Here is a 15,011-nt window from a genome sequence, read left to right on the forward strand (position 1 = left end):
ATTGTACAAGTTCAATGAATTTTTGTTTTGTGACCTGCTGAGTAGGACAATTATAATAGCTTATAAAGCTATGTCTTATCATCTATGAATATAAACAGATGTGCAATGTAATACACAATGTGATATATAGTGTGTTATGAATATTGAGCCAGTGCTACATTATGGAACAGGTGATACATTTTTGCTGTATAGTGCTGGGCCACAGTGAAGGGGAATACACATACAAAGCCTGGCCTCCTGCTTCTGATAACTGCTCACTATGATTTTGGAGTTGCTTCATCACTTCACCTCAGATATGTGGATAGGCCTCTCAATCCCAATCATTAACTTTCATTTCACAATTTTTTTAACACAGCTGCCTTAAACATACTAGCAGTGTAATACTTATATTTACTCTGCGTTTGCCCAGATTAAGAGGTTTTGTATTATCTATTGAAATGAAGTTAGGCTTTGTAAGACCGATTAGCATAAATACTGCGGTCTCATCAATTATGAAAGTTTTAGCATATTCATATTTATCCTGTTTCGCTCCTGTTCCCAAAGGGACCTCCTTTTGATTAAGCAGAGGAAAATGCTGCTGGTATTTTTGGAGAAGATTTGCATTATTTAGGAGTGAGTGATCCTATAAGGGGTACTGCAAGTGCTATTTACCAAAAACACACACACAGGTGCTGTGTGAGGGGGCTCTCAGGGACTAAAACACTATGTGGATGTGAGTCTGGAACACTGAACATATGGTGACTTGTGTGTTGTCAAAGCAGCCCAGATTGACTGAAAGCTCTGGATCCCATCTGACATTTCTTTCTTTTTTTCTATCTTTCTTTCCTGCTTTTCTTTCTTTCTTTCTCTTGAAATGGCATTCACTTACTTTTTTTAGAACTCACTTATTTTTTATTTTTATTGGACTTTCTCTTAAAAAGTCAAAGTTGACATACATTAAAAAATCAGGTCAACTTAACATTTTAAGTGAACATTCTGCACACTTGAATTTCTCAAATTAGTGTAGACAAAAGTAAAAAAAAAAAGAATTAAAGAAAGAAAGAAACTCACAATTGCAAATACTCTGCTGTCAACCCCTTAAAATCCCAGGCTTATTATACGTGACAACTTATTATTTGGTAACTACAAGGACTACAATGTTATTATTAGTTTATAGATGTGTGGAATAAGACTTTGGACCCACCAGTAAGTCTTATTTCTTTTTTTTATTGTTTAAGCTTACTTTAGTTTACTACAAACTGTATTTGTTGTCCCACTTAGAAGTAGTTCTGTTTAAGTACACTGTTAGAAAGAAAGGTTCTGTGCAGGTTTTTCATTCATCAAGGTACAAACAATGTTAATGTTCCCTCAGAGGTACAACAGCGGTTTTAAGGTCCAAGTGTTTACCTTAAATAAGTTTATAAGGGTGAAAAGTACATATCTGTACCTTTTCATAACCAAATGTTGTAAAACAGAACAATAAAATAAAAGGCCTGGAGGCGAGATGTGGTGTGTGGAGTCAATACAACTTAGAAAATATTATTTTAATGGATTATTATACAGATGTGTTCCTTGACTTAAGGTACTGAGATGTACCCTTTAGGCTACCACCCCAGTAACAAGAGGGGTACTGACCCAGTAACGGTTTCATATCTGTTTTACTGAGAGTGTAGAAGCGTAAGCTTTGTTGAGAATTTTTTAAGATGATGACTACAGACAGTTCTATTCTGTTGGATTGTGAGAACTCATAGTACTGAATTTTGGAGGTGTGGGAAAGTATCCCTGCAGATATGGAATAACTGAAAATAAGATTTTGAAATCAAATTCTGAGATTATATTTAATTATTGGGGCTTCTGGGTGAATTTATTTTTTTTCTGACACTGAAAAATGAATAACTTTCCATTTTGACTGGAAATTAAGAAACTGAAGGCTACTCTCTGTGACAGTCCTAAACACTAGAAGCAATCTTCTCCTGCATCTCCCAGTCCTGTTCACAACACGTGAAAAGAATCAATGAGCCCAAAGCATATCACTTCTAGTTATGCTATACTTTTCACAAACACTCTGAAACAACATCAAACCCAGTAGTGAGCATAGCCTTTCATATTGGCTGGCGCTGCACAAGTCTATTTATTCCACTACATGTGAGCATAAATAACAAGCATGTTAAGTTTTCACTCAATGCTGCCATGACAGCATTCAGTGTGTTTCACTGAAATGCTGAATCAGAATAAATGACATAATTTGGTTCTAGAAGAACAGAAGAACAGAAACACCTTTCCTTTCCAGGTTCTAGAACAGAATCCTAAACTTGATCATTGGATGCTACCCAACCCTAACTGATACTGACAACCTAATAGTCTATCAGCTACCAGTTTTAGTGAGGAGGGGTATCATGGTGGCCAATCAACCTCCCCAAATAGTGATTAAAGAGATGTAAGGATATGTTAGTGATACACTGAAATTTTTGGTCAAAGCCTAAACCAGGATTATTATGTAGACTATAGAATGTCACAGGACATTCAATTCCCTCCACAACAGAGAATGTTTGGTCGTCCAAAGCAATTAACTTCATTATTTTATGTTATATGTTGGGATAGTGTAGTGGTTAACACCTCTGCCTTCTACACTGTAGACTGGGGTTCAATCCCCACCTGGGCAAACACCCTACACTATACCAATAAGAGTCCTTGGGCAAGACTCCTAACGTCACCTTGGCCTGCCTGTGTAAAATGATCAAATTGTAAGTCGCTCTGGATAAGAGCGTCAGCCAAATGCCGTAAATGCAAATATGTTGCACTTTGGCTCTGTAGTTTGTTTTTATGATTTTGATGACAAAATTGAGGCTACAGATGGCATTGGCATGCTAGCAGGAGCTTTCCTTTCAGCTTCTGATGTTCTGCTGAATTCTGGGAATTGAGCTGTATCTTGTATATTGTCTTGATATTTAGCTTGAAAAGTGATTATAATCACTCGTCCTTCTTAGAAAGTGTGAAGTGGGTCCACATGGCCAACATTTTCACTGTTGATCTACTGCTGCTTAAGCAGTTTGAATGTGTCTGTGCTGACCAGAACAAACAGCATTTAAAAGTATTGTTTTAATAATATTATTTTTCATTTATGCAGCATATTTCATGCTGGTGGCAGCTCAAAGTGCTATATGGATAGGTGATAAAGCCTAACAGTAATACAAGAAATTATAAGTATTACTTTAGAATCATATAAGCAATTACACAGACCAAATTAAAAGATAAACACCACAAGACACAGTGTTCCTTTTTGTTTTTGTTCTGAACTGAGCTGCTGCATTTTGTAAAGCATGTATTATTTTCTTAGGAAGTCCAGGGAGAAGATTATTACATCAATGAACTGTGCTTGAAACAAATGCATGTAGAACTATTTAATCTTTTTAATGTTTTAAAGAGATTTTCAGCCAAAATTCAGTTTATCATTAACTTATGTATGAAGTTGTCCATTGCTCTTTATGCATTATGTATCAGGCTACCACTGGAATTTAGTGTCTGCCCCCTGTTATAACCGTTAAATCCCTGCTTACTTATTTCCTAACTCATCTACTCTGCATCATTGAAAGCATATACAGTGTACTGCCACACAGTGTCATGCGCATTCTCACTTTCTGTCTTCAACACACACACATACAAAGTGTTGAAGTCCCTGAGAGCCCAGAAACACTGAGGTTCAAAGCAGTAGAGATCTGATGGCCTGTTGACTGCAGGCTTGTGCTCTTGTGTCTTTTATTTATGTGTGTATATATATATATATATATATATATATATATATATAGAGAGAGAGAGAGAGAGAGAGAGAGAGAGAGAGAGCTGCTGTCAGAAGTACCTCCATTTTTGCAGTTTTTAGTTTCTGACAGTCTGAAAATGTCTGTTGACCTTTACATTTACATTGTACATAAATGTCCTGAAGGATGGACCAAAAGAAACGGCAATTCCATTCCATTGACTTACATTAAATATAAAGTAGGGTTTTCTTCTCTTCTATATACATTAATACAGTTCCTTCTCTTGTATACATATATACATACATGTATGTATGTATATATACTCTCACAAGTATATGTCCACAAAACAGTATGTGTTTTTTTAGTTAGGTTTGGGTTTGTTTGTTTATCTTTTTGTTTGTTTTCTTGCTCTCGGGTAGTCTTATTTAATTTTTTTTTTGTCTGGCCCATTTACTTTCATCTAATCTAATGACTTTCTCTCTCTCTCCCTCTCTCTTTCTCTCTTTCTCACTCTCCCTTGTTCTCTCAGGCTGTGCCTTCCTCACATACTGTGCCAGAGAGTCAGCGCTGAAAGCTCAAACTGCCCTCCACGAGCAAAAGACATTGCCTGGGGTAGGTCATCCCATTCTACATCCAACACACACACACAGACAGACATACATTGAACAAACAATAGTACTTACACAAATGCAGCACTGTGCAAAAGACAGAGACCACACCTTCATTTAATTCCCTCTCAAGACAGCCTTTAAGTAAATGTTTTTAATTTCTCAGCATCAGTCAAAAAAGTGATAACTGAGGAAATATAATCCACAATAATGGAATATAATATCCCTTTTTTAGTATTTAGTGTGCCTTTATTACAGCTTCAGTTCTTTTCAGAACAGCAGCAGCTTCGATGTTTGATTTGCACACATTCTTGGTTGTTGTCTGTCTTATTTTCTCAGTGAGGCTTCTTGACAGCTACATATCCTTTCATACTCATAATGCTGAGTTCTCTTCTCACAGTGGAAGGATGGACAAAAACACCTGTGGATCTTTTCAGATCTGAAGCAGTTTGATTTTCTCTTCTCTCTCAAAGATGAAAGCTTTAAGTGCTGTTTATCTGAGAGTTCTGGTGGTCTAAAAAGTCTTTCACTGTTGTTTTGAGTCTCCTTTCTCTATATCTTTTTATATCTAGTTTTGGAAACTATTTATTCAACTATTTTCTCTTTCATTATACAAGTGGATTATCATATGTCAAATCTTTTCAGACGTATTTCCTGAAAAATAAATAACTTGGAGGTTAAATGAAAGTTGTTCAGTGATTTTGCGCAGTACTGTATGTTAACATTTATTCACACACATACAAATGACACATAATACACATATGAACATGAACCATGAACCATGAACCACACAGATGCTTTCAGCTCAATCTTTCTATTTCTCCCACTCCTTCTGTAGCTCTATCTCTCATGTGGTACCCAAGGGTAGCGGCCACACAGCATCACTGTCCTATTTATAGTGTCTTTGAGTGTGTATGTGTGGGTGCCATATGTGTGCAAGCGGATGTGCACACATGAAAGTCTGCAGGCGGGTTCGTATGTGAGTGCTCAGTGTGCCAGGCATGTATGCCTGTCGCCCACCTCAAAGAAAAACCCCTACCCTACCCTGCCATTGTGCATGTGTTTGTATGTGTGTGTGTGTGTGTGTGTGTGTGTGTGTGTGTGTGTGTGTGTGTGTGTGTGTGTGTGTGTGTGTGTGTGTGTGTGTGTGTGTGTGTGTTTGTGTGTGTATGTATGTGTGTGTGTGTAATGTGTCTCCGTAAGCTCTTGCTGGGTTCGGTTTGGTGTTGTGTTTTAATGACGCCTCCAGGGAGGCTGACAGTTGCCGTGTCAACCAGAACGCCTTTGATGCGAGTGATTATGACATCATAGATGTAGAGCATAGAGAGAGAGAGAGAGAGAGAGAGAGAGAGAGAGAGAGAGAGAGATACAATAAATAAAAAAACAGAAAAGAGGAAGAGAAAGTCAGCATGAAAAAGAAGTAGAGAAAATGAGATTGAGACTGAATGAATGAGAGGAACAGAGAGACAAAGAGACAAGAATATGAGGAGAGAGAGAGAGAGAGAGAGAGTAAGAGAATATAGAGAAAAAGAGGGCAGAGGAGAAAGAGCAAGAAAAAGAAATAGAAAAAACGAGAGAGAGATAAAGTGAATAGGAAAGACAAAAATAGAGGAGAGGGAATAAACAGAGAAAGAAAGAAGATAACAGAGACAGTAAAGAAAAGAGAGGGCAAAAAGAGAGAGCAAGCAAAAGAAAGATAGAAGAATGAAGGAGAAAGAATCAGAGGAAGAGAGAAAGGAAGGAGAAAAAGGAGTGAGTAAAAAGGAGAGAGTGAAAGTGAGTGCAGTAGAGAGAGAAATATGAGGAGAAAGAAAGGATAAAGTGAATGAGAGAAAGAAAAAGAGATAGAGTGAAAGAAAGAGCAAGAGCAAGAATGAGAGAGAGAGAGCAATAGAGAGTGAGAGATATATGGAGAGAGAAAGAACAAGAGAAAGAAAGACATTGGAAAAAAGACAGCAAGAGAAAAGTGGAGAGACTAAAACAGAGAGATGGGAAATGAAAGAGAAAGGGTGAAGGAGAGGAAAAGAAAGGGAAGAGAGTCAAGGAGAGAAAGAAAGAGCAAAAGGGACAGCAAAAGAAAGTGAGAGAGGTAGGAAAAAGAGAGAAACTCTGTTCTCTTTCTTGTTACTCAGAAAGCCATACGTATGTTTTGCAGTGAGTTACTCCAATGCGCTACTCGTTTTCTGTGCCATTCGCTGGTGGGGGTGTTTTTTTTCTCCTCCATCTGATTGAGCGTGCGAGCATCACTCCTTCTGTGCTGTGGTGTTAATAGCTGTTGAGCTGCCATGTAAGGCGCAGTAATCTATACACACTGCAAACCCACCGACTATTTCATCCCATTATGAAGAAGCGCAGCCATGGAAATGTAGAGTCAGCCACTGCAAATGGATTTAATTGAAGTCACTACCCATCGCTATCGTTTAATAGGAATACTAATTAGCAATCAGAGCCGCGATGCAGGAGCCAGGGTCTTTTCTTTTTCTTTTTTTTTTTTTGGTCATGAATAGTAAACGCTAAGTAAACAGAATGAACTTCACGGGACAGACTTGTTAATGTTAAACAAACCTTGATGAGAGAGGGAAAGAAAGAGGTGAGGGATATTTATATAGGAGAGTGAGAGCGAGATGTGGATGCAGCGCGCGAGCGAGCGAGAGAGAGAGAGAGAGGCTTTGATGCTAGCAAAGGTGAATCCACAAAACAGAACAAATGAGTTCATTAGTGGTGAAGCGGGAACTTGGCGAGAAGATGAGAAAGTCAGTGGAACGTTTTATCTGCCACAGAATCTCTCTCTTTCTCTCTCTCTCTTTCTCTTCTTCAAGACCTCTATTTCTCCCTCCATCTCTCTCTCTCTCTCTCTCTCTCTGTCTCTCACCACCACTGCCTCCCTCTTTTATTCTCTTCATCGCTCTCTTTCTCTCCTTCCCTCTTCTATGCGTCGCTCTCACAGTCTCTTTTCCAGTTCACTTGACATCAAGATGGATTTTCGGAAAGTTGTTTTTATGTTGGAAAGGTCCATCATGTGCACGGAGCCATCCCGTCAGCCCAAATCTGAGAGAGAGCGAGGGAGAGAGAGACAGACAGAGATAGATAGAGGGAGAGAGAGAGAGAGAGAGAGACACTATAAAGGGACGTGCCAAGGCCTTATGCTAATGTTAACACAGAGCTAATCCCACTGTCACCAAAACAGAATCAGACGATGCTACGAATGCTCTTATGGCTTTCTCCCTGACTTCAGCCCACCTTTACTTAAAGCTATAGTTTGGAAATTTGCACATAGCTAATATGCTAACATAGAATCATAATAGCATCAACTCAGAAGACTCATAGTTTCACTAGTCACTTTGGATAATAAATAAACTGCTATATGTGCGTTGACACCACCCCACACCCCTCCTTGTTCCCATCACCACCACTGTAAAGACATCCAATTCATGAAGTGTTTCTGAAATTGACCACAGAATCAAACCATTCCTAACTGTATATTCATATGCACAGACCGAGAAATCCAAAAGAAACCCGAGTAAGTTTACATGCACTGAGAAAGCAGATATTTTAGACCTTACTCTGATCTAAGAAATTGGAATGTGCTGTTTGCATGACCATTTGAATGATCAGATAACTGCAGAGATCTGATGCTGATCTGATTATTGAGTGCATGTAACCCCATTCATTGTCAAACCACAAAGCAAGTCTATTTGAGGCATGCAGTTTGCACAGCACTGATTTGTGGTATATTAGCTATAATAGCCCATTACGTATTAGCTACATTAGGCTCAAAGCTCCAGTGCAAAACAAGAGAAACAAACCTCTGGCATCAAACATGTCTTGGGTGATTCACATCATTCAGGGTGTGGGGGGGTTGAGGGGGGATGTATATTGTAGACTTTAAAGCGCTCCCTTCTCAGCCTGTTCTCTAAGCCTGTACAAGGCAGATAGATCTGTGTGTGTGATCCGACTCAAGCACTCAGCGCACATAAAGAACAGAGTCGGTATAGAAGATATTTAAGAGAACACGTAAAGAACAAGAGAACATTTATCTGAAGTGCGTTTGAAGAGCATTCCTCTTTGAGAGCATTCATACCACAGGCATACTAAATGCAAATACAATGGAAATGCAAAGTTAAGAGCACTAGATTTAAGACTTGGTCAGATGTCTGATACTCTGACGGTCAAACAGAGTGCTCTGTGAGAGAAGGAGAAGAGTGTGCGTGTTTAATGAAGACTGAATGGAGATTGCAAACAGCCTTCTTATAGAAAGAGGGAGAGAGAGAGAGAGAAAAGAAAGAGAATGCAAGAGAAAAGAGAGAGAATAAGAAAGAGAATAAGAGAAAATGAGATGAATGAGAGAAAATAAGATAATGAAAAAGAGTAAAAAAAATGAGGGAGAAAGAAAGAGTGAGATGATGAGAGAGGGAAAGTGTGACAGAAAGTGACACAATGAGAGGAAGAGAGAAGAAGAGAGACTGGAAGAAACAAAGAATCTTACACAGAAACTTTAAGGACATATGAGTACTGCAAGTAACACGATTAGCCAGATTTATATGCAGCCTATTCAATTAATAATGCGACTAATAGCTCATTTGGAATAGAAGAAGTCCATGTATACACCTTAATATGAATAAACTAGTCTGATTGAGGCCTTTCGGAATATACTCTCTGGTCGATTGAATGATGGCTAATCCTGTAAATAATCAGTTGAATAGAAGAGTAATAGCCATTTAAACGCCTGTGTCTGATTACATTCCCAGTTGGAAATTTTAAGTACGCTCTGCACATGTGACGTGATGGACTTGTGATGCTCGTTGACTGTTGAGTAGAGTGAGCAGATAAACACCTCTGTCTTAACCGAGATGTATTCAAATGGATTAGCAAAAATCTTGCCAATGTTTTTAAGTCAGTCAGTGTACTGAGATTATAAGAACTGAACGTATGATGTGTTATATTACTTTGTTATGGTAATATGTTACTTTGTATTGCATTAGTCCCAACACTGGTAGCTAGGAAAGTTTGAGAGAAGTAATGAGTAATTAGTAAAGGATTACTTTTTTTTTAATCTCTCAGGTCTCCTCTCTCACTACAGTGATGCATCAAAAACTCCATTGATTCTGGCACAAAACCTCAGCAGCAGAGTTACACCTACTGACACACTCACACTCACACACACACACACACACACACACACACACACACACACACACACACACACACAGTCATACATAGGTAGATTAGGACACTTACTCAAATCAACAGCCTACAAACACACAACATTCACTAACATGCATATGAATATTCATCTAAAAATATTCATGCAGGGAGAGCAGCTGTTTGTCTTTCAGCATAGAAAAAAGCTTTTATACTCATGTAAACATCAACACACACACACACACACAGCCCAGGAAACAGGAAAAAGAAATGAGAGAGAGGGAGAGAGAGAGAGAGAGAGAGAGAGAGAGAAAGTGGTGATGGAGAGAGAGGGAAAAGGGCAGAGAGCAGGAAGACAGGAAGAAAAACAGTAGGCAAGGTGTCTCCCCCCTTCTGATTTGTGTTCTCTCTCTCTCTCTCTCTCTCTCTCTCTCTCTCTTTCTCTCTCTCGGTGAGGTAATGCTCAGACTCAGTAATCTATGCTATTGATTGGCTGGGCGACCCACTTTCGTGGCAGCTCTTTCAATAAGTTGGTGTGGTGGTCAATATGAGCTTGTTCCCTGGGCGAGCAGAGGAGGAAAGGAAGGGATAAACTACATCTCACACACACCCACAGAGAAGCACCCCTCCCTTTTCTCAAATCAAATCAAATCAAATTAAATATGCTTTATTGGCATGACATGGAACAAAAACCTGTGTTGGCAAAGCTGTGCAGTTTTATGTTGTTAAGCTCTTGCTCTTTCAGTTCAGTTCAATTCTGTACAGCTCTGCTGTATTGGCAAAATGTTACAGGTTACGTTATTGCCAGGGTGATTAGCATAAACAGAGATTAATAAATAACTAAATAAATACACTAATGGAAAAGAATGTATTTAGAAGTAATCTTAAACAATTAAAGAAAAGGATGATGTAACAGCCTGAATATGTAGATGGAGCAATGCCTCAGACAACTACTTTTAGTTCCCTGGATGGTTCTTTAAAGAACCATTGTGAGAGAAATGGACTTGATGAAAATTTCTACACCAGTTAAAGGTTTGTTACAGGACTGTACATCATACAACATTTTAGGATCTGTCACATGAAGACACTAGCATTTAAAAGTTAGAAATGTATAAATGCTAAGATTTTATTCAATAATTACTGATACAGTGTAGATAGAAACACTGTAAGCTAGACTTTAGAATCTATGTGTAAAACACAAGGCCCTTTGGTCCAGAGCAGACCCATGACACAATCTCATCTGGCCCACAAAATGTTCTGTTTGTGTTAATTCATTTCAAAATGCACTGCACTACAGCACCCAACATGCACTGCAACGTAATATACTCAGACTCTCCTACCCCAACCACAAATTCCACACCAGCCATATCACCAAACACACTAACTGCAGTTCATGAAATATGAACACTTAACGTCAGCTCAGCAGCCCAGAATGAACTTGCTGCAAAGAAAGGATGCCATGTGTCTAGTTCAAGCAGATAGGTAGGTTTAAAAGCACCTGGAGACATTTAAATTTGTAATATTTCAAGTATTTATATTTCACTGTTGAAATTTTACATACATTGAATAAACAGTGGTCAGTTTGCTTTATAGCAAAATGTTAATTAAAAATAAAATAAAACAGGTGTTTTCTGGCCCACAAATTTGTTAGAAATTCAGTAAAAAAGTTGTTATCTTGAAATCACAAGATGATTAACTTGTTATCTCAAGTAAACAATCCAGAAAATTATAAAATTATAACAACAGCTCATGACCTCTCTGGCCTTTCTTAATAGATAGACAGACAGACAGACAGACAGACAGACAGACAGACAGATAGACAGATAGACAGATAGACAGATAGATAGATAGATAGAGCGTGTCCCTTTTCTTTCTGTCTCTCTCTCTCTCTCTCTCTGTCTCTCTCTCTCTTCGTGTTCTCCCTCTCTCTACAGACAGGCCGTCTCTGTATAAGCTCTAAGTTTCCGCTCAGCTCTCTGTACTCCTGGCCCAGTGATTAAAGCAGAGTCTGTGCTGCTCGGGGAAACGTGTGTGTTGACAGAGCTGTGCCTGTCAACACGAAAAAACAGCCGCCTTTCAACTTTTAGCACTTGTTTATTCCACTGTCTGCCTGCTACACAGATTGCTACATAATGCTCAGAGAGGGAGAGAGAGAGAATATGTGCAATATCCTGCTGCTGCAATGCTGGAAAATGCTAGTGACAGCACTGTGGCCGAGGATAAAGCAGAGTTTGTGCCCCGCTGTTGCACTGCTGACTTGGTTTAAATGCCGTGCATTCTCGCCTGCGATGGAGACAATAGGTAGATGATATAGCTACTAATAATGGTGGCGGTGTGCAGACGGCAGTTGTGTGCTCTGATTTGTTGATGGCTAATATTTCACTCCTGTGGTCTGGCCATCACTGGGAGACATATGCTAGTGGAATAATAAAGTTGGCAGCAGCGGGCATCCGTCCGCTGTGATTGGCTTTATTGAAGGACGCATTTTCACAAATCTTATTCTAGCCCCCGATGGCGCAACAGCTTGGTAGCCCAGGCAGGAGACGTGTGGATAACAACACGGGAATAAAAGCGGGATAGAAACGGGCTGTGACTCGGCCGCCTTTTAATTATTGATGGCCACTTCTGCCCTGGATTGGGCAGTAATTGCATTACAGGTCACTTCTCAATAGCAATTTGTGAAAGTTGTGGTGATGTGTGCTGGGAGCCAATCGATAGGTGCTGTCCAGGGTGCTGGATTCAGTCTCTCTCTCTCTCTCTCTCTCTCTCTCTCTCTCTCTCTCTCTCTCTTTCTCTCACCCTGTCTCATTCCATTCTCCTTCTCTCTCTCTTCCTCCCTTCCTCTCTCTCTATCTCTTCATCTATCTATATCTCTCCCTCTCTGCCATTTTCTCACTTTCTCATTCCACTTTCACTCCCACACTCATTCTCTACAGTCCTGATCCTCACTTACCAGTCCAATAAAACTGTTCCATAAGTGTAAGTTTCTTCATGAATCAGCTGTACAACTGTTTTTCAGCTCTTACTGTTCATTGTCTTTTGTATCTGCTAGACTTGCATTGCATATGATGCAATGAATAGGTCAATTGTAGAGTCTACATTTCTTCAACTTTGAGCTGTTTTGAGCTGTTTATTTACAGAGATACAGATGCTGACCTTTACACTGGGCTAAGATTCTCTGTACTGCATCTTCCAAAGGCCACATCCTTTTGACTGAAACAAACCTTAAAGGGGTGTCGGGTAATGTTTCACAAAATTGAGTGTGTTTAAATGCACTTAAAACTAATAATTGCAGAAAATCAATATTTGTCTAGTAATCTTATCAACTTGTGTACGCGCATGTGATTAATGTTGAGATGTTAAGATGATGAGAAAACTCTGGATCTACATGAATCAGACAGTAATCAGATTTCTGCTTTGCAACCAGCCAGTAAATTCAGAGATGAAAGCATAAAGGTAACTTAAAACCCAAACTTCATGCCACAGCATTTAAAAAAAACATTGCACCACTTTACCTTAAAATATGAGCATACATCTTCTAGAAGATGAAGAATATTTAAATCCTTCATTGCATCAAGCATGTATTTGGTTTCAGCATCACTCCAAAAGTGTTTTGCTAGCCCTTGTGGTGAAACTGCTTGCTTATTTCCGGTACCGCAGTCTATTTTTGCACATGCACAGACTGAGAAATCTGAAAGAAATCAGAGTTTACATGCACTGAGAAATCTGATTACTGAGCTAATATTCAACTCTCTTTTTGTCAGATTTCTTAATCAGATTTCTAGACCTTACTCTGATCTAAGAAATCAGAGTATGCTGTTTATATGACCATTTGAATTATGAAATGACTGCAGAAATCTGAATACGATTGGATTAATGATTGCATGTAAACACATTCAGTTTTCTTCTTTTATCTGCAAATAATCCATTATTCTGTCTTTGTTCTGATCAATTGCAGAGACGTCTTGGCTTACTTAACAAGAGTGTTATTGGTAGCATCATTTTGGTAGCTCATTAGCTATATGAGTTCAGAAACAATTGCCTATTTAAAAAGAATCTATGAAGAGGCACCTTATTGCTTACCTAGTTTGTAATTGTGTCTGAGATTTCTGTGGACATTTTGTGGCTTTTATCCAATGTTCAAAAAGGCCAGATTCTGTTTTTGTATGTTATGTAATTTCCTACCACTTGTCCCCTCTTTCAACTCGCATACACACGTGCACACAAACACCCATCTTCCTCACTGTTATTCCTCGTGGCATTGTTCCCCCTCTGTCTAGCCTTTTCCTTTCTCTTTGCTTCAGAGCATGGCTAATTTCTTTTGCTGTCTCTTCTTTCTTTCTCCCTCTGTCACACAATTGTTGTGTCATCCTCCCTCTCTCTCCCTCACTGTCTTTGTCTCTCTCTCACTGTCTCTCTTTCTCTCTCTGCTCTCTGAAGAGGAGTGTGGAGGAGAGTGGAGGAGACAGTGGATTTTGCAAGCTCTAAATACAGCCAGTACTTGTGTGGGATGGTGCCATCAAGGGAAGAAAGAGAGAAAAGAGGAAATAGAGAAGACGAATCAGAGTTTGTTAATGATGAGTTTATGAAATTATGATTTTTGTGAGTATGGTAGAGAGAAGAATGGGGAAGCAGCAATATCCAAACAGCCTTTCTCTCTCTCTCTCTCTCTCTCTCTCTCTCTCTCTCTCTCTCTCTCTCTCTCTCTTTTCTGTCTGTCTCTCTCTCTACTCCCTTCATCTCTGTCTCTCAACTCTTTGCTTATTCTGTTATTCTGTGTTTCTTTTTATCTCCTTTCCTTTGTTGCTTGTGCTTTTTTTCATTATTAATTTTTGCACTGATTGTGTTTGACTCAGTCAGGGATACATACAGAATTATGGCATTCAGAACACAGACCTTCTGTCCTGCTCTGTTTATATTATGTAGACAGAGTCAGCATCTGCTTCATGCTGTTGTAGTCACAACTCTATATATGTATATATTTATGTGTGTGTATATGTATATTGCTGCTGTTGCAACAAAACCTCATATCTCCTTTTTTGTCATTTTTCAGTTTTTGACAATATGACAATGGCTGCTGTGCTATACATTGTGTGTAAATTTCATGATGAGTGGACCAATAGAAATGACCCAGAATTGCTTGGAAAAAACTGTGGTTCCATTGACTTACATAACTTTTTCCTTCTCCTGTAAAATTCTCATTTTGGAGATACAATTTTTTCCTACAACAGATATATATATATATATATATATATATATATATATATATATATATATATATATATATATATATATATATATATATATATATATATATATGTATGTGTGTGCATGTGTGTGTGTGTGTGTGTGTGTGTGTGTGTGTGTGTGTGTACTGTGTATTGTACACACACAAACTGTTGCCCTTCACATTGTGTGTAGATTTCATGATGAATGGACCAAAAATCTACAGATGTGTTTATTGCTTTTACATGTATGTACACTGAGTACTGTGCAAAAGCCTTAGACACATTTTGTATATTATTCG

The 15,011-nt window shown here is 38.7% G+C and overlaps 1 protein-coding gene across 6 annotated transcripts in view; it reads left to right on the forward strand.

The window, feature by feature from the left end:
- celf4 (CUGBP, Elav-like family member 4) overlaps positions 1-15,011 on the forward strand; it is a 116,693-nt gene that overhangs the window by 35,997 nt on the left and 65,685 nt on the right. For all 6 annotated transcript variants that reach the window (XM_037545981.1, XM_017714979.2, XM_017715015.2 and 3 more), the window contains one exon: positions 4,264-4,346. In XM_037545981.1, coding sequence (XP_037401878.1) covers positions 4,264-4,346 — 83 coding nt within the window. The remainder of the gene's footprint in view (positions 1-4,263; positions 4,347-15,011) is intronic.

This window comes from Pygocentrus nattereri, chromosome 16 (genome assembly GCF_015220715.1).
Source record: "Pygocentrus nattereri isolate fPygNat1 chromosome 16, fPygNat1.pri, whole genome shotgun sequence".
Classification (NCBI taxonomy): Eukaryota; Metazoa; Chordata; class Actinopteri; order Characiformes; family Serrasalmidae; genus Pygocentrus; species Pygocentrus nattereri.